This window comes from Lithobates pipiens, unplaced genomic scaffold (genome assembly GCF_037356315.1).
Source record: "Lithobates pipiens isolate NorthernLeopardFrog02 unplaced genomic scaffold, aLitPip1_a1.2 Scaffold_25, whole genome shotgun sequence".
Classification (NCBI taxonomy): Eukaryota; Metazoa; Chordata; class Amphibia; order Anura; family Ranidae; genus Lithobates; species Lithobates pipiens.
Window position 1 is genome coordinate 239,836,523 of NW_027507787.1, and position 21,087 is coordinate 239,857,609.

The window sequence follows — 21,087 nt, forward strand, 5'->3', positions numbered from 1 at the left end:
CCACATGTTTGCTGTGTCCTCCACATGGCTTCTCACAAACTACAAACAGAACTTCTTATGACTTTCTTTCACCAATGTCTTTCTTCTTGTCACTCTTCCATAAAGAGCAGATTTGTGGACAGACGACTAATAGTTGTCCTGTGGACAGATTCTCCCCCCTGAGCTGTGGATCTCTGCAGCTCCTCCAGAGTTACCATGGGCCTCTTGGCTCTTCTCTGATGAATGCTCTCCTTGCCCGGCCATCGCGGCGGCCTTGTGTAGTGTGTTGGCGTCTGAAGCAGTTAGTGGGTGTTCTGTGTACCTTCAACACAGTATACACCGATCGTTATCGGCCGATTTTCGATCTTGCTCTTCTGTAGTGGTTGTTGTCTGCGTGCCCTGACCGCAGTATACACCGCTATATTCACCTCACCTATATAGCTAGTGATCTATCTTTTATAATAGAGCTTGCAGTGAGTAGTGTTAGGAGCTTGTGCGTGCTGTCTGCGTGCTCTGTACCCAGTACACACCGCTATATCCACCTACATAGCTCTTCTCTATTTGAGCCATCTGCCATCTGCGTTATTGGAAGTTGTGTGTGCCTCCAGCACAGCACAGTATACATCTGTATATACCCCTTTATCTCTGGTGTTCTATAATAAAGGCATCTGCAGGAGTTAGTGGGTGTTTTGTGCCTCCAGCACAATATACACCTGTATCTACCCTTTATTGCTGTTCTCTAATAGAGCCATCTGCAGGGCTTAGTGGGTGTTGTGTGACTCAATTACAGTATACCCCTTTATCTCTGGTGTTCTATAATAAAGGCATCTGCAGGAGTTAGTGGGTGTTGTGTGCCTCCAGCACAATATACACTACCCAACTGCTGTTTTACCCAACTCCCTTCAGGCCATTACCATGTCTGGAAGGCCAGCAAGGAGAGGCAGACAGGCGCGAGCCGATAAAAGAGGGCAAGCAGGCTCTGTGTCTAGAAACAACAGTGCTGGTCGTGGACGCGGTGCATCGTCATCGTCAGCACGTGGCCATGGGACACGCTTGTCCTACTTTTCGGCAGCTGGACATGTTGAGCCGCAACATGCCAACGACTTGGTAGAGTGGATGACCAAGCCCTCTTCATCCTCCTCATCCTCTCTCACCCAGTCTCAGGGTACTAGCAAAGCAGCTGCCAACGCATCGTCTTCCCTCCTCTCAATGTCATCATCAGTGACTCCTTCCCTAGACCCACCACGTCCTCCTGAGGAGTCTCCTGAACTCTTTGAGCACAGTGTTGGGTACATGCTCCAGGAGGATGCCCAGTGTTTTGTAGGCTCTGATGATGACACTCAGCTAGAGGAAGGCAGTAGCGTGAATGCAGAGAGAGGGGATGCTCAAGAAGGACAGCAATCTGGCAGTCATGTTCCACAAGTTGCAGCATACTGCCAGGTTTGCTACAGCGATGAAGAGGGAGGGGATAATGAGGGCACTGATTCCATGTGGGTGCCTGGTAGGAGAGAGGAGGAGGACGAGGAGGCACATGTCCAACGAGGCAGGATGCCCTCCAGGGGCCAGCTTAGAGGCAGCACACCGACTGAATCACACCGCAGAGCTCCGCCTGTGCAGGGCGCTGCCTCTGCGCGTTATTCTAAAAGTTCTTTGGTGTGGGCCTTTTTTGAGACGAGTGCATCAGATCGCACCGCTGCTATTTGCAACATATGTCTCAACCGTATCTCGCGTGGCCAAAACATCAGCCGCTTGGGCACCACATGCTTGACCAGACATATGTTGACCTGCCATGCAGCTCGTTGGCAAGCGTACCTCAAAGACCCACACCAAAGAACAAAGCGGACCTCTCCTTGCTCCTCATCAGCTGGCATCTCCAACCCCACTAGACTTTCAGTCCTCTCTGAAACCTGCTCTGAGAGGAATGAAGGTGTAGAATTAGGTGAACTCTGCTAGCGGTACACCCACGTCCGATTATAGCAGGCAAATGTCCCTGCCCCAGCTGCTGGACCGGCGGAAGAAGTTAACTCCCAGCCATCCACATGCCCAGCGGTTGAATGCTAGCTTGGCTAAATTGCTAGCACTTCAACTGCTGCCTTTTCAGTTGGTAGACTCGGCCCCCTTCCGTGTGTTTGTACAATGTGCGGTTCCTCAGTGGCAGGTCCCCAAACGCCACTTTTTCTCACGGAAGGCGATTCCGGCTCTCTACCGGCATGTGGAAGGCAATGTCCTTGCCTCGCTGGACAGGGCGGTCAGCGGTAAGGTGCATATTTCCGCTGACTCATGGTCCAGCAGGCATGGACAGGGACGTTACCTGTCTTTCACGGCCCATTGGGTCACTCTTCTGGCAGCTGGGAAGGATGCAGGACAAGGTGCAGTAGTGTTGGAGGTTGTTCCGCCACCACGCCTCCAAAATGCTACTATTGGTTGTGACACACCTCTCTCCTCCACCCCCTCCTCTTCTTCTTCCTCCATGGCCTCTTCCAGTGCTCTGTCCTCAGAACCAGCGGTGCTCCGTAGGTGTTCCAGGGGCTACGCAAGTACGCAGGCAAAACTATGCCATGCCGTGCTTGCGCTGGTTTGTTTGGGGGACAGGAGCCACACTGGGGCGGATGTTTTGTCAGCTCTGCAGGGGCAGGCCGAGAGGTGGTTGACGCCATGCCAGCTTAAGCCAGGAATGGTGGTTTGCGACAATGGCACCAACCTCCTCTCCGCCCTCCGACAGGGACAACTGACCCATGTGCCCTGTGTAGCTCACGTCCTTAACCTGGTGGTGCAGCGGTTCTTGGGCAGGTACCCCGGCTTACAGGATGTCCTGAAGCAGGCCAGGAAAGTCTGTGTGCATTTCCACCGATCATTTAATGCCTGTGCTCGGCTGGCTGAGCTCCAAAAGGAGTTGAACCTGCCAAACAACCGCCTTATATGTGACATGCCCACCAGGTGGAACTCAACGTTGGCCATGCTGCAGCGGCTGCACACACAGCAGAGGGCCATCAATGAGTACCTGTGCGACTACGGCACCAGGACAGGGTCAGGGGAGCTCGGTTTTTTCTCACCACGCCAGTGGGGCATGATCAGGGATGCATGCACTGTCCTGTCACCGTTTGAGGAGGCCACAAGGATGGTGAGCAGTGACAGTGCATGCATCAGTGACACTGTACCTCTTGTCCACCTCTTGGAGCATACGCTGCGTGGAATAATGGACAGGGCACTTGAGGCAGAACAGAGGCAGGAAGAGGAGGACTTCCTTGCCTCTCAAGGCCCCCTTTATCCAGACAGTGTTTCTGCTGTGCCACCCATCACACAGGAAGAGGATGAGGAGGAGGAAGAGGAGGAGGAGGATGATTGTGTCAGCATGGAGGTGGAGGCTGGCACTCAGCATCAGCAGCAGCAGCAGTCTTGTAGGGATGATTTACAGTCCCAAGAAACCCGTGGACTTGTACGTGGCTGGGAGGAGGTAGCTGCGGATCATGTTGTCCTTAGTGACCCAGAGGACTCCGGACTGAATGCCTCTGCTAACCTACGCTGCATGGCCTCCCTGATCCTGCAAAGCCTGCGGAAGGATCCTTGTATTCTTCGGATCAAGGAGAGGGACCATTACTGGCTGGCCACTCTCCTTGATCCACGGTACAAGGGTAAGGTTGCCGACCTTATCTTGCCATCGCAGAGGGAGCAGAGGATGAGACATCTCCGGGAGGCCTTGCAGAAAGGTCTGTGCAACGCGTTCCCAGAGACTGGGAGGTTACAAACTCCTGGTCCTGGACAACGTGTTGCTGAGGCATCGGTCCGAAGGAGTGGTGGAGAAGGTGGCCGTCTGACTGATGCTTTCAGACAATTTTTTAGTCCGCAGCCCCAAGGTATGATCGGTTCCAGCAACCATCGCCAGCGTCTGATTTACATGGTGCAGGAATACCTAGGGGCAAGGTCAGACTTGGACACCTTTCCCATCGAAAATCCTCTGGCTTACTGGGTCTTGAGGATGGATCACTGGCCAGAGCTTGCACAGTATGCAATTGAGCTACTGGCCTGTCCTGCATCCAGCGTTCTTTCGGAACGCACCTTCAGTGCTGCTGGTGGCTTCGTTACCGATCACAGGGTGCGCCTGTCCACCGAATCAGTTGATCGACTGACCTTCATCAAGATGAATCAGTCTTGGATCACCCACAGCTACCAAGCACCTGAAGCTGATGTAACCGAATAATTGTTTTTGAAATATCACATCCCTTCAAGACTGCCTATGCTGATGCTGAGTGACTGTCCTGTTATGTTGATTGTCTATCCTCTTCCTCCTCCGCTGATATGTTGGAAGAACATTTCTGGTTCTGGGTGATGCCATCAGCCCAATTTTTCTGCCCCTGTTTAACAGGGGCGTTTAATTACAATTTTTGATGCAATGCTTTGCAGCAGGGCTAATTCCTGCAATAAAACTAGAGTATATGGGAGAGGTTGCAGTGTCGTAACACCAGTGCCAGCAGCCCAATTTTTCTGCCCCTGTTTAACAGGGACATGTAATTACAATTCTTGATATAATATTTCACAGGAAGGCCCGCTCCTGTGCCCACCCAGAGTAATTGTGAGGACTTATAGTGTTGTGGCACCAGCACCACAACCACCAAAGGTCAATTTTTCTACCACTATTCAACAATGGCATGTAATTACAATTCTTGATATAATCGTTCACAGCAGGGCGCTCCAGCACCCACCAAGAGTCACTTTGAGGGCTTACAATGTTGTGGCAAAACCAACACCTTGTTCCGCCATTTCTGCAGAGCATATAGGGCAGGCCCCTACTTTCAAACATCCAACTTACAAACATCTCCTACTTGCAAACGGAAGGAGACAACAGCAAGTGAGATGAAAAAAGATGGACGACAAAACAAATTATACAGGGGTGATAACCCTTCCCTATGTTTTCCAAAAAGCTTAAAAATAGTTTTTTTGACTGGAGCTGCACTTTAAAAATGTACCAGTTGAAAATTACAAACAGATTCAACTTAACACAACAAACCTACACAGTCCCAGTCTTGTTTGCACCGCCTGTATACTGCTGTTCTGAGTATATAGGGCCTGGGGGCCACACGCATTTCCTTTTTTTAATATGGGTACGGGGTTCCCCTTAATATGCGTACAAGACCCAAATAGGCTGGTAATGGGCAGGGAGGGCTACCCATGCCATTTTTCTGAATGATTTTCAACCATATTGCAGGAACCAGATATAACATTAAAACCGCAAGCAGTTTTAAATGGTGTTATTTCCGTTAAATGTCATTTTGTGCAGGGACTGTTCTAAACACGGGAAACACGTGGCACTTCACAGGCATACTACAGACACCCCCCAGGCACCATATTTAAAGGAATATTTCACTTTTTTTTTTTCACTTTAATCGTCATTGAAATCAGTGCTCCCGCCAAAACGGCCATTTTTAAAAACATTTTTTGCATTGACCCATGTCCCCTGGGGCAGGAGCCAGGTCCCCAAACCCTTTTTAGGACAGTATCTTGCATATTAGCCGTTAAAATTAGCACTTTTAATTTCGAACGTTCGAGTCCCATAGACTTCAATGGGGTTCTAACGTTCGTACGAATTTGGGGTCCGTTCGAAAGTTCTGGTGCGAACCGAACCAGGGGGTGTTTGGCTCATCCCTAGTAGAAGAATACGGATCAGCCTAAACTGAGGAAAACAAATGTTTTTTTTATATATTTTTGGGGGATATTTATTATAGCAAAAAGTAAAAAATAATGCGTTTTTTTCAAAATTGTCGCTCTATTCTTGTTTATAGCGCAAAAAATAAAAACCGCAGGGGTGATCAAATACCACCAAAAGAAAGCTCTATTTTTGGGAAAAAAAGGACGTCAATTTTGTTTGGGAGCCACGTCGCACGACCGCGCAATTGTCAGTGAAAGAGACGCAGTGCCGAATCGCAAAAAGTGGTCTGGTTTTAAGCCAGCAAAATGGTCCGGGGGGCTGAAAGTGGTTAAATTGATGTGCAGATTCAGGTATCTTTTTTTTTGGAGGAGAGTCAGGAGCAAGCTTCACTTTTACAGGTAAAGTCCAGGCTTGCTTATAAATTCAGCGCCTGGTATCTCTATTGACCATTTTCCATCACGTCACAATGCAGGACACTCAGCTGTTCGGACTCTAAATGCCGCGTACACACGACAGGACTTAAGTCCTGACGGACTTAAGTTCTGACGGAGTTCTGACAGAGTTCTGACAGACTTTCCGAATGAACGGACTTGGCCACACACAATCACACCAAAGTCCGACGGATTCGAACGTGATGACGTATGACTGGACTAGAATAAGGAAGTTCATAGCCAGTAGCCAATAGCTGCCCTCGCGTCGGTTTTAGTCCGTCGGACTAGCACACACATGAGCGGATTTCTGGGTCCGGCAGAGTTCTGGCGGAAAAAATTGAAGCATGTTCCATTTCTAAAGTCTGTCAGACTTTTGTGAATCAAAAGTCCGTTGCAGCCCACACACGATCGAATATAGTCTGCCGGAATCATTCCGTCAGACTTTGGATGTTGAAAAGTCCGGTCGTGTGTACGGGGCTTAATGGAAAGATCTATTCTCCAACCAAAGTGCTATAAGCTGGTTCTGGGGCAGTGAATGTAGACTCATTTACAGAGCCACTGCCCCGAAACCAGCATGCAGGAAACGACTCAAGGAACGGCTTGCTTCTCTCAGAGTCTAAGCACACAGGTGCTGCCGCTCGGTGACGTTAAGCGTCATATTATTTACGGCGATATTGTAGGATCTGAATTTTGCACACAGCAGATTTCTCTCCCAGTTTACTGTTTGTTTCCATTGCCTTGGGCTTCTTGATAATGATGTTAGAGTCTCCTGGTAAGAATAATGAGAACATTATCTGTTATAGAAACATTGTCCTCATACGTTGGCTCAGAGACAAATGACAGTCCCGGCAGCCCGGCTTCAAACAGTACTCTGCAAGAATGCGGCCCAACCAGCCGAGCGCCGTCTTTATTCATGACATTGATTAGAGCCGCGTTCTCCCGTCACTAACACTCAGCAATAGTCACATTTATCCCGAGTTAGCACAGGTGATTTTTTATTTATTATTATTTTGTTATTTCCTGGGTGGAAGACGATATCCTTTTTATTTTTTTTATTTTTTTTTTATTTGTAGGAGCAATTGCCGGAGGAATTTATAACAATGATCTCGCAGTTTGATGCCAAATCCCCAGTTACCAAAATAAATGGTAGGTTTGCTAGACTCAATTACAGCAATTAGCTAATGAAATGATAGAGAATATATTTACATTTTACTTAATGATCCGATCTGAGACATGGGGATAAGGCAGCCGTAAACTCCGGTAAGCAAATCCATTCATAATAATAATGGAAATATTTTGGCTGCTTGTGAGATTTCCCAAAACAGGTATTTTTTTTTTATATTTACCGAAATGGATCCGAGTTTGCAAATTTCCTAGACAATTGGGCTAACTTTCGTGTTTTTTTTATTTTTTTTTTATTTTTTTTTTTTAGTTCATGAAAGTGTTTTTGTTTTTTTTTTAGTTCATGAAAGTGTCTTTTTTTTTTTTCCCCAAAAAAATTGTGTGTTGAAAAATACTGTGCGACATAAAAGATTGAAACACCCACCATTTTATTCTATAGGGTCTCTGCTAAAAAAAAAAAAAAAAAAATCTCTCTCTCTCTCTCTCTCTTGTTTGGGGTTCTAAGTAATTTTCTACCAAAAAAAAAAAAGTAGATTTTTACATGAGGAAGGACATCTGGTTACAAAGGATGGGGAGATGGCGAAGGCATTGCATTTATTCTTCCCCTTGGTCTTCACGAGGGAATCGGGGGGCTTCAGTAACCAAAACTGCAGTGTTTTTTATCCTCATGACACATCACAGGAAGCACCTCCATGGTTAACAGAGGACAGAATTAAAATTAGACTTGGGAAACGTAACAATAAATCACCAGGACCAGAAGGCTTCCACCGGAGGAACTCAGTCAAGTAATTGCCAGACCATTGTTCCTAATTTTTACTGACAGTCTACTGACTGGAATGGTATCAGCTGATTGGAGAAAAGCCAATGTAACACCAATATTTAAAAAGGGCCCAAAATACATCCCTGGGAAATACAGACCAGTTAGCCTAACATCAATAGTATGCAAGATCTTGGAGGGGATGATAAGGGACTATATACAAGATTTTAGTAATGAGAACGGTATCATTAGCAGTAATCAGAATGGATTCATGAAGAATCGTTCTTGCCAAACCAATCTACTAACCTTCTATGAGGATGTGAGTTTCCATCTAGATAAAGGAAGGCCCGTAGACGTGGTTTATCAAGATAAAGGAAGGCCTGTAGACGTGGTGTATCTGGATAAAGGAAGGCCCGTAGATGTGGTGTATCTAGATATAGGAAGGCCCGTAGACGTGGTGTATCTAGATAAAGGAAGGCCCGTAGATGTGGTTTATCGAGATAAAGGAAGGCCTGTAGACGTGGTGTATCTAGATAAAGGAAGGCCCGTAGATGTGGTGTATCTAGATATAGGAAGGCCCGTAGACGTGGTGTATCTAGATAAAGGAAGACCCTTAGACGTGGTGTATCTAGATAAAGGAAGGCCTGTAGACGTGGTGTATCTAGATAAAGGAAGGCCCGTAGACGTGGTGCATCTAGATAAAGGAAGGCCCGTAGATGTGGTGTATCTAGATAAGGGAAGGCCCGTAGACGTGGTGTATCTGGATAAAGGAAGGCCCGTAGACGTGGTGTATCTAGATAAAGGAAGGCCCATAGACGTGGTGTATCTAGATAAAGGAAGGCCCGTAGACGTGGTGTATCTAGATAAAGGAAGGCCCGTAGACGTGGTGTATCTAGATAAAGGAAGGCCCGTAGACGTGGTGTATCTAGATAAAGGAAGGCCCGTAGACGTGGTGTATCTAGATAAAGGAAGGCCTGTAGACGTGGTGTATCTAGATAAAGGAAGGCCTGTAGACATGGAGTATCTAGATAAAGGAAGGCCCGTAGACGTGGTGTATCTGGATAAAGGAAGCCCTGTAGACGTGGTGTATCTGGATAAAGGAAGGCCCGTAGATGTGGTGTATCTAGATAAAGGAAGGCCTGTAGACGTGGTGTATCTGGATAAAGGAAGGCCTGTAGACGTGGTGTATCTAAATAAAGGAAGGCCCGTAGACGTGGTGTATCTAGATAAAGGAAGGCCCGTAGACGTGGTGTATCTAGATAAAGGAAGGCCCGTAGACGTGGTGTATCTAGATAAAGGAAGGCCTGTAGACGTGGTGTATCTAGATAAAGGAAGGCCCGTAGATGTGGTGTATCTAGATAAAAGAAGGCCCGTAGATGTGGTGTATCTAGATAAAAGAAGGCCCGTAGACGTGGTGTATCTAGATAAAAGAAGGCCCGTAGATGTGGTGTATCTAGATAAAAGAAGGCCTGTAGACGTGGTGTATCTAGATAAAGGAATGGGCCAATAGACGTAGTGTATCTGGATTTTGCAAAAGCATTTGACACAGTTCCCAAAAAATGTTTACTGTACAAAATAAGGTCCATTGGCATGGACCATAGGGTTAGTACATGAATTGAAAACTGCCTACAAGGGCGAGTTCAGAGGGTGGTGATAAATGGGCAGTACTCGGAATGGTCGGGGGGTGGGTAGTGGGGTCCCCCAGGGTTCTGTGCTGGGACCAATCCTATTTAATTTGTTCATAAACGACCTGGAGGAGGGGGATGGGGGAAACAGTTCAATCTCTGTATTTGCGGACAATACTAAGCTAAGCTGGGCAATAACTTCTCCGCAGGATGTGGAAACCTTGCAAGAAGATCTGAACAAATGAATGGGGGGAGGGGCAACTACATGGCAAATGAGGTTCAATGTAGAAAAATGTAAAATAATGCATTTGGGTGGCAAAAATCTGAATGCAATCTATAGACTGGGGGGAGATCCTCTGGGGGGATCTAGGATGGAGAAGGACCTGGGGGTCCTAGTAGTAGATGATGGGCTCAGCAATGCCAAGCTGCTGCTAACAAAGCAAACAGAATATTGGCATTAAAAATGGCATCAACTCCAGAGATAAAACGATAATTCTCCTCTCTACAAGACTCTGGTCCGGCCGCACCTGGAGTATACTGTCCAGTTCTGGGCACCAGTCCTCAGGAAGGATGTACTGGAAATGGAGCGACTACAAAGAAGGGCAACAAAGCTAATAAAGAGTCTGGAGGATATTAGTGATGAGGAAAGGTTGTGAGCTCTGAACTTATTCTCTCTGGAGAAGAGACGCCTGAGAGGGGAAATGATTTCATTATATAAATACCGGACTGGTGACCCCACAATATATAAATACCGGACTGGTGACCCCACAATATATAAATCCGGGACTGGTGACCCCACAATATATAAATACCGCACAATAGGGAGAAATCTTTTTCGCAGAAGGGAGTGTTACAAGACTCGTGGCCACTCATTAAAATTAGAAGAAAAGAAATTTAACCTTAAACTGCGTAGAGGGTTCTTTACTGTAAGAGCAGCAAAGATGTGGAATTCCCTTCCACAGGCGGTGGTCTCATCGGGGAGCATCGATAGTTTTCAAAAACGATTCGATAATCACCTGAACGACTGCAACATACAGGGATATACAATGTAACACTGACATATAATCACACCACATACATGATATACAATGTAACACTGACATATAATCACACAACATACAGGATATACAATGTAATACTGACATATAATCACACAACATACAGGATATACAATGTAATACTGACATATAATCACACACATAGGATGGACTTGTGTCTTTTTTCAACCTCACCTACTATGTAACATGTAGGAGCGAAGTGTCAGAAATGGCCCGGATGGCAAGTGGTTAAGTGTCAAGGAACTTGGCATAGTCATACAAAATAATACAAAGTAGCACGTAGTCACATCCCATCCATAGTACATAACAATTTCGAGGTCATCTGTCCAATAACAGAGATAAACACAGCAACTTTTCTCACCAGTACAAGGTGCCGGGTGATCTAAAGTAGCATTTGCCAAATTCCCTGAACAGTTTTTGTGTAATTTTATAGTGAGACCAGAGGATTGGTCTGCTGGAATAAGCACAAGCGCATAGTATACAGTAGAGCCAGGGCCGTCTTTAAGGCAGGACAAAAGGGGCAGCTGCCCTGGGCCCTGTCATTGTTGTGGGGCCCAAAACAGCTGCCTCATACTTGCCAACTATCCAGGTTTAAATAACCTTGTCCTTGGAAGTTTTATTCCTGTGCTGTGTCCCGATATCTCAGTGTGAAGTGCTGCTACTAATGCTGCCCAGCTCTGCCCTATTGTTGTGTACAGATGACTCACCTGCAGACCCTGTGTTTACATGGAAATAACCGGCATTCGTATGTAAATAGCGATGACAATACTGAGTAAATAGCTGCGCCTGGTGGCATTAATATGTAAATAAATAAAGGCGGCATTCCTATGTATATCATGCTCCCCTGCAGTGAGGAGGTGATGTGCTGTAACCTCTAACTAGTGAGCAGTAATGATATGCTGTAATTGCTGGCAACCAATCGCAATTGCTGCCTGATCTGATACAGAAAACTAATTTTAAGTCAAGCTGCTATAGAAAAATTTTGCCCAGGGTCCGTCCAATCTATATTAAAGACGGGCCTGAGTAGAGCTGTAAAGAGGAGGAAAGAAATGTAAGAAATAACGGGGTCAGGAGATGCAAGAGGAGCCAGAAAGGGGACAAAAAAATAATATTTTGCATTTTTTGGGCTGAATTCGGACCTGAAATGGACCAAAAGATGTAGAGAACCCCTGTCCAAATTCGCACCGGAGCCGCAGCGGAGATATGCGCATCGGCTCCATAGAGAGAAACCCACATCCAAATCGCATAGGTGTGAACCCAGCCTAAGCCCCAGTGGCGGCCAGTGCTTAATATATTGGGGGGGGGGGCAGAAAACGAACACCAGAACCCCCCCAATCTCCCCCCGGGCAGGGAATGCAGCGATCGCACACCCCCCCCCCCAGAGACAGACGTGAATGAGGTGATTGAACCCCTCCCCCGCCACCCACGAGAGATGGACGGGACGGCGGGGATCGGGGCATTACTATTGGAATCAGGGGGAATGAAGAGCCAGGCCCTTGATTCTCCTTCCGGGCGAACAGGAAGGGTGTCCTAAGACTCCCTGGCCAATCGGGTCACCGGAACTGCTTCCTGATTGGCGAGAATCAGGAAGACAATAGCGAATACTAATTCGCTATTGTCACGCAAGTGGGTGGGCGCCCAGAACCCACCATTTTTTGAAGCCAAGTAGAGCCTCAGGCTCTAACCATGTGCTTAAAAAAAACAAAAATATTAAAATCCATGTGTCCGGCGCTCCAATTGAAAGGTTGGGGGGCCGGACGCATGGATAGGGGGGGGGTGGCGCCCGTGCGCCCTGCATGAGCGGCCGCCACTGGTAAGCCCTCTAAAAGAGATCACCTCACTTACGGTGAGGCTAAGAAGCCAGTGGCGTTTGATCCCTATAGAAGAAATAGGGGGTCCAGATCTTCCAACATTTGTCATCTTGTTCCTTCAAAGTCACGGTGAGGTTTTTCATAACCCGGATTTCAGAAATTCGTAAACGCCAATGGGCAACTGTAGGGGGGACACTTTTTCCATAAAACGAGTATACAGGTTCTTAAACTGTTTGGAAGATAGGGGGCGGTGTCGTTTAGTAAAAAAGCCAGGGGGTTCTTATTAAGGGATACGCCTGTCAAAGCCTTAATACTAGAGTCTACGTCATTCCAGAAACTGCTTCATTTTGGGTATTTCCAAAAAATAAGGGTTTCCCACAGATTCCCCACAGCGCCAGCATGTATACAGGACCCGAGGATAGATACTATGCAATTTGACCAGAGTTCTGTACCACCGTGTCAGAAGTACGCTATTGTATTCTGACAGTGGGAGCCCCCTGCTGGTGGCTATAGCCACCGGCAGTGATCTAACGTTAAAAAACCCCCCCAAAAACAGGCAGGCTTGTTGTATAGAAGTCAATCGATAGATTGGCTTCAGTACAACCAGCCCACCCATAGATGGATCGAAATTCGGCCAATTCCTGCTGAACTGGCCAAATTTTGATCTGTCTATGGCTGGCTTTGCTCCTGACCTCTACACTCTGTGTGCCGCTTACTCATGACCTCTGCACTCCATCACTGATTTGCTTCTATTACTGATTAACAACACCAGAATAGAGAGGGAGAAGGCGCCACGAATGCACATCCGCCGACATTGGCCCAGGCATGTGTGCAAGCCCGGCTCAGTGTCGCTTGACAGCTACCAATATAACAGATAGAACGGTGGTACCCAGTAGTGCACTGGCCATATTGTGTGACCAAAGGATTGGTCCATCTTTTAAGAACTTAGCAGCCAACAGCATTTTATCCTGAAAACAAGTAAGTAAAAAGACAAAGAAAAAAAAAGAGAGGACATCCAAGGACAGTGTCAGGACCTGGATCACCCGCTGGTGGCACTGTGGTTCCCAGAGTGGAAGGTTGTAGTTCCAGTATTCACCAACAGGTATCTACCAGCAGCCAGCAGATCCAAGTAATCAGTCTCTACCTGATGCTGGGAGTGTATTTAGTCCCTCTTCTACTATAAAACTTCGCTACAGTCACCCGCTGGTGGCACTGTGCTTCCCAGAGTGGAAGGTTGTAGTTCCAGTATCCACCAACAGGTATCTACCAGCAGCCAGCAGATCCAAGTAATCAGTCTCTACCTGATGCTGGGAGTGTATTTAGTCCCTCTTCTACTATAAAACTTCGCTACAGTCACCCGCTGGTGGCACTGTGCTTCCCAGAGTGGAAGGTTGTAGTTCCAGTATTCACCAACAGGTATCTACCAGCAGCCAGCAGATCCAAGTAATCAGTCTCTACCTGATGCTGGGAGTGTATTTAGTCCCTCTTCTACTATAAAACTTCGCTACAGTCACCCGCTGGTGGCACTGTGCTTCCCAGAGTGGAAGGTTGTAGTTCCAGTATTCACCAACAGGTATCTACCAGCAGCCAGCAGATCCAAGTAATCAGTCTCTACCTGATGCTGGGAGTGTATTTAGTCCCTCTTCTACTATAAAACTTCGCTACAGTCACCCGCTGGTGGCACTGTGCTTCCCAGAGTGGAAGGTTGTAGTTCCAGTATCCACCAACAGGTATCTACCAGCAGCCAGCAGATCCAAGTAATCAGTCTCTACCTGATGCTGGGAGTGTATTTAGTCCCTCTTCTACTATAAAACTTCGCTACAGTCACCCGCTGGTGGCACTGTGCTTCCCAGAGTGGAAGGTTGTAGTTCCAGTATCCACCAACAGGTATCTACCAGCAGCCAGCAGATCCAAGTAATCAGCCTCTACCTGATGCTGGGGGTGTATTTAGTCCCTCTTCTACTATAAAACTTTGCTACAGTCACCCGCTGGTGGCACTGTGCTTCCCAGAGTGGAAGGTTGTAGTTCCAGTATCCACCAACAGGTATCTACCAGCAGCCAGCAGATCCAAGTAATCAGCCTCTACCTGATGCTGGGGGTGTATTTAGTCCCTCTTCTACTATAAAACTTCGCTACAGTCACCCGCTGGTGGCACTGTGCTTCCCAGAGTGGAAGGTTGTAGTTCCAGTATCCACCAACAGGTATCTACCAGCAGCCAGCAGATCCAAGTAATCAGCCTCTACCTGATGCTGGGGGTGTATTTAGTCCCTCTTCTACTATAAAACTTCGCTACAGTCACCCGCTGGTGGCACTGTGCTTCCCAGAGTGGAAGGTTGTAGTTCCAGTATCCACCAACAGGTATCTACCAGCAGCCAGCAGATCCAAGTAATCAGCCTCTACCTGATGCTGGGGGTGTATTTAGTCCCTCTTCTACTATAAAACTTCGCTACAGTCACCCGCTGGTGGCACTGTGCTTCCCAGAGTGGAAGGTTGTAGTTCCAGTATCCACCAACAGGTATCTACCAGCAGCCAGCAGATCCAAGTAATCAGCCTCTACCTGATGCTGGGGGTGTATTTAGTCCCTCTTCTACTATTAAACTAAAATTAAGCTACAGTGTTTTGCCTGTCAGCCAAATGAATGCTTGCTGTTAAATTCTGAGCCTGGTTCCTGCCTGCTCCGACCTTCCACCTACAGTATGTCCTGCTCCTGATCTTGCTGTTGCCCTGCATCCTGTACCCTACTGCCTTATATCTGATCCCCTTGCTCCAGATCCCAGCCCTGGTTCCCCCTGCTTCCTTGCATCTCCAGTTTTACCCTGTGATCTGTCTTCCTCATTGTGTAAATACAGTGCCTTGAAAAAGTATTCATCCCACCTTGAAATTTTTCACATTTTGTCATGTTACAACCAAAAACATAAATGTATTTTATTTTTAATTTTCTGTGACAGACCAACACAAAGTGGCACATAATTGTGAAGTGGAAGGAAAATGATAAATGCCTTTCAAACTTTTTTTACAAATAAATATGTGAAAAGTGTGGGGGTGCATTTGTATTCAGCCCCCTTTACTCTGATACCCCTAACTAAAATCTAGTTGGACCAATTGCCTTCAGAAGTCACCTAATTAGTAAATAGAGTCCACCTGTGTGTAATTTCATCTCAGTATAAATATATCTGTTCTGTTAAGCCCTCAGAGGTTTGTTAGAGAACCTTGGTGAACCTTAGTGAACAAACAGCATCATGAAGGCCAAGGAACACACCGGACAGGTCAGGGATAAAGTTGTGGAGAAGTATAAAGCAGGGTTAGGTTATAAAAACATATCCCAAGCTTTGACCATCTCACGGAGCTCTGTTCAATCCATCATCGGAAAATGGAAAGAGTATGGGCACAACTGCAAACCTACCAAGACATGGCCGTCCACCTAAACTGACCGGGCCGGGCAAGGAGAACATTCATCAGAGAAGAGCCAAGAGGTCCATGGTAACTCTGGAGGAGCTGCAGAGATCCACAGCTCAGGGGGGACAATCTGTCCACAGGACAACTATTAGTCGTCTCTCCACAAATCTGCCCTTTATGGAAGAGTGACAAGAAGAAAGACATTGGAGGAAGAAAGCCATAAGAAGTCCTGTTTGTAGTTTGTGAGAAGCCATGTGGGGGAGGGGGCAGCAAACATGTGGAAGAAGGTGATCTGGTCAGAGGAGACCAAAATTCAACTTTGTGGCCTAAAAGCAAAACGCTTTGTGTGGTAAAAAACTAACACTGCCCATCCCCCTGAACACACCATCCCCACCGTGAGACATGGTGGTGGCAGCATCATGTTGTGGGGATGGTTTTCTTCAGCAGGGACAGGAAAGCTGATCAGAGTTGATGGGAAGATGGATGGAGACAAATACAGGGCAATCTTAGAAGAAAACTTGTTAGAGTCTGCAAAAGACTTGAGACCGGGGTGGAGGTTCACCTTCCAGCAGGACAGCGACCCGAAACATCCAGCCAGAGCTACAATGGAATGGTTTACATCAAAGCATATTCATGTGTTAGAATGGCCCAGTCACAGTCCAGACTTCAAATTGAGAATCTGTGGCAAGACATGAAAATTGCTATTCACAGACGCTCTCCATCCAATCTGACAGAGCTTGAGATATTCGGAAAGAAGAATGGGCAGAAATGTCCTCTCTAGATGTGCAAAGCTGGTAGAGACACCCCCAAAAAGACTTGCAGCTGTAATTGCAGAGAAAGGCGGTTCTACAAAGTATTGACTCCGGGGGGCGCCATACAAATGCCCCCCCCCCCCCCCCCCACCACACACTTTTCACATATTTATTTGTAAAAAATGTTGAAAACCATTTATCATTTTCCTTCCACTTCACAATTATGTGCCACTTTGTGTTGGTCTATCACATAAAATCCCAATAAAATACATTTACAGTGCCTTGCGAAAGTATTCGGCCCTCTTGAACTTTTCAACCTTTTGCCACATTTCAGGCTTCAAACATAAAGATATAAAATTTTAATTTTTTGTGAAGAATCACCAACAAGTGGGACACAATTGTGAAGTGGAACGAAATCTATTGGATATTTTAAACTTTTTTAGCAAATAAAAAACTGAAAATTGGTGCGTGCAAAATGATTCGGCCCCTTTACTTTCAGTGCAGCAAACTCACTCCAGAAGTTCAGCGAGGATCTCTGAATGATCCAATGTTGTCCTAAATGACTGATGGTGATAAATAGAATCCACCTGTGTGTAATCAAGTCTCTGTATAAATGCCCCTGCTCTGTGATAGTCTCAGGGTTCTGTTGAAAGCGCAGAGAGCATCATGAAGACCAAGGAACACACCAGGCAGGTCCGTAATACTGTTGTGGAGAAGTTTAAAGCCGGATTTGGATACAAAAAGATTTCCCAAGCTTTAAACATCCCAAGGAGCACTGTGCAAGCGATCATTTTGAAATGGAAGGAGTATCAGACCACTGCAAATCTACCAAGACCCGGCCGTCCCTCTAAACTTTCAGCTCAGACAAGGAGAAGACTGATCAGAGATGCAGCCAAGAGGCCCATGATCACTCTGGATGAACTGCAGAGAACTACAGCTGAGGTGGGAGAGTCTGTCCATAGGACAACAATCAGTCGTACACTGCACAAATCTGGCCTTTATGGAAGAGTGGCAAGAAGAAAGCCATTTCTCAAAGATATCCATAAAAAGTCTTGTCTAAAGTTTGCCACAAGCCACCTGGGAGACACACCAAACATGTGGAAGAAGGTGCTCTGGTCAGATGAAACCAAAATCCAACTTTTTGCCCACAATGCAAAACGATATGTTTGGCGTAAAAGCAACACAGCTCATCACCCTCAACACACCATCCCCACTGTCACACATGGTGGTGGCAGCATCATGGTTTGGGCCTGCTTTTCTTCAGCAGGGATAGGGAAGATGGTTAAAATTGAGGGGAAGATGGATGCAGCCAAATACAGGACCATTCTGGATGAAAACCTGTTGGAGTCTGCAAAAGACCTGAAACTGGGACGGAGATTTATCTTCCAACAAGACAATGATCCCAAACATACAGCAAAATCTACAAAGGAATGGTTCACAAATAAACGTATCCAGGTGTTAGAATGGCCAAGTCAAAGTCCAGACCTGAATCCAATCGAGAATCTGTGGAAAGAGCTGAAAACTGCTGTTCACAAACGCTCTCCATCCAACCTCACTGAGCTCCAGCTGTTTTGCAAGGAAGAATGGGCAAGAATTTCAGTCTCTCGATGTGCAAAACTGATAGAGACACCCCAAGCGACTTGCAGCTGTAATCGCAGCAAAAGGTGGCTCTACAAAGTATTAACGCAAGGGGGCCAAATCATTTTGCACGCCCCACTTTTCTTTTTTTTATTAGTTAAAAAAGTTTCAAAAATCCAATAGATTTCATTCCACTTCACAATTGTGTCCCACTTGTTGGTGATTCTTCACAAAAAATAAACATTTTATATCTTTATGTTTGAAGCCTGAAATGTGGCAAAAGGTTGAAAAGTTCAAGGGGGCCGAATACTTTTGCAAGGCACTGTATGTTTTTGGTTGTAACATGACAACATGTGGAAAATGTTAAGGGGTATGAATACTTTTTCAAGGCACTGTATTGTATATGTTGTATTATAGTAAACTTGTTAGGTATTTCGTCTTCAGTTATATGGTTTTGGTTCACTTGTATCTTCATAATTGATCTGTTTCCTGTTTGCCGAACTGGCGTTTGGACGTCTTTTACTATTAATAATCTTACTTTACTATATATAGTCCGGTTTCAGTTTCCTGGTGTAGCCACACAGATCGAACCATCTCTGCTGCTGGTTCCTGACAGACGGGTTCTCTTTAAAAAAGACTGTGCTTAGCAGGAACTGAGCTTCCATATGGGCAATGAAAATTCCCATACCAACTGAAATTGCCGTGTATTATACTACTGTGATCAAACACAGGCTATTTGTTGTAACAGATTGCATGGAATGCCCGGAAAGTCTCACCACCGAGAGAACCGGTTCCTGTATAAACACATGCCCAATTTATATTCGTGTTCAGCGAGTCTGAATAGAACAATCGTCGGCACATTTTCGTGGTTTGTGTGGAAAAAAAAAGACAAATATGCGGAGTGATGAAGCCATCTTCAAATATGCTGATTTTTCTCTCTCATTAAATTTATTCCCTCGCACTATTAAAATGTAATCATCGCATTGTTTAAATCGAAATACCAAACGAGCCGTAAAAGTCACCGGGTAAGCAGTTCTGAGGAGTCTCTCTGGTGTGTGAAACTGAAAAGGATTCCCGGATGAGACGCTCTCTTTTAATGCGGAGGAACTCTTGAGATAACCTAGATGGACTCAGGAAACTCCTGATAATAATGTGTGAGATACTCAGTGGTAGGAATGCTCCTTACATTTGAGGTCAATGTGTCAGAAACCATGAATCAGACTGAGACAGAAGTACAAATAAATCACACATGTTTATTAATAAAAATAAAAAGGTAAATAGAAAAAAAGCGTAGTCAAGCATAGCCAGAGTCCAGTAGCCAGATCGGGTAGTCAGCCAGTCCAAAGTTCATTAACCAGATCGGGTAATCAACCAGGCCTGACGTCAGGGATCCAAGGAGAGCAACCGCAAGCAGGATAAGAAGCCAGGAGGGATGTTAGCAAGCCAGTCTTGAAACAAACAGCAGGAGATGGTTCCTTGTGATGTGACCAACGCAAAGGCAAAGGAGAAGTGAGCTGGAAGGCTTTAAATAGGCAGGTCAGACGAGCATCATCGGGAACAGCTGGTAACTGTGGAAAGAGAAGAGAGCTGGCAGTTAGCCGACAGCTGAGCGGTCAGCCCAGAGGAGGAAGGGCTAAGCCAGCCCTGATACAATGGGAAGAATCCCAACATTACAGATAGCTAAAAAGATAATTTTGGCCAACCGGAACTTATCTGAGAGGTAGATATTGCTTTTTGAAACAGATTGATCCAGAGTGACCACCTCCTCAACCCTCCACCTCTTCAGTTCCATGGCACTCCGGCTAGAAGGTCTCCGTAAAAAAAAAAACCTCCAGGCATCAGCAGTCACAGGGAAAAGCGGGCACCAGGGTATATCGACTAAAACAGATGATCTTTATTCAAAAACAGTAGATTACAGCCATATGAAAATCCAAAGCGACATACCTAGGAATACAACTCACTTCTAAGATAACTGACTTATACTCAGCTAATTTCCCTCCATTACTAAAACAGGTTACTGAATTATTACTGTCCTTTTTGAACTAAAACACATAGCCAAGGATTTAAAAAAAAAAAAAAATAGAAATTTATTAGGGGGCATAACAAAATAAAGAGGAAGGCAACGCTGGAGAAACAGTTGAAATTGGTAAAGACTTTGTACCCCAGGGCAGACATCAATTATTTGACAGGCCAAATTGGTAACCTGAGGAGTCCATTTAATAGGGAGCACAATACGGTCCAGGACTCCGAGAGATCGGGAGCAGCAGCAGATGACATTGATGTCCCGAGGCTGTGGTCTTACAACAGCCTGCGTCTTTTGCCAGACAAGACCGAACCCAGGCCATCACACTCTTGTCTTCCTTCCACGCTTCCTTCCAGGCTGTGGCTGTGGTGTTGGAGTTGTGGCAGGAGGTGGAGGAGGAGTATGGTCCAACTCCTATATGTGACTTTTTTTATGAGTTCGCCCATCACCTCCTTATTTTGGACCTGAAATATGAGCTCCTCACTGATGATGCGTTGGCCCACCTCCATTCCCTGCATCTTACTGGCCGTCATGCAGGCAAAGGCCTCCTGGACATTAGAAGTTGTTGTGAGGACTGCAGTAGCTTGCCAAATCAAACCCAGCTCTGACTCCTCCACGTTGCTCGGAGGGGAGGAACCTGCGATTCGGTCAGGCTACTGGGCCCAGCCACCTCCTGGCTGCCACTTTCCATGGCCACCTCCTGGCTGCCACTTTCCATGGCCACCTCCTGGCTGACACTTTCCTGTGTATGAAAATGGGACATGGTTTTCGTTTTTTGGCCATCAATCACACACAATTGTGAGCTCATGACTGTTGCAAATTGAATGTTAACAAATATAAAAGACTATCCTTCTGACCCCAGCATTTTACATTCTTGTCCCAATCATTTTTGGCTACTACTGTCTATTGAT

General features: G+C 46.1%; 1 protein-coding gene across 1 annotated transcript in view; it reads left to right on the top strand.

The window, feature by feature from the left end:
* PYROXD2 (pyridine nucleotide-disulphide oxidoreductase domain 2) overlaps nt 1-21,087 on the top strand; it is a 168,423-nt gene that overhangs the window by 99,999 nt on the left and 47,337 nt on the right. Inside the window, exon 11 of the mRNA XM_077455708.1 lies at nt 7,128-7,200. Coding sequence (XP_077311834.1) covers nt 7,128-7,200 — 73 coding nt within the window. The remainder of the gene's footprint in view (nt 1-7,127; nt 7,201-21,087) is intronic.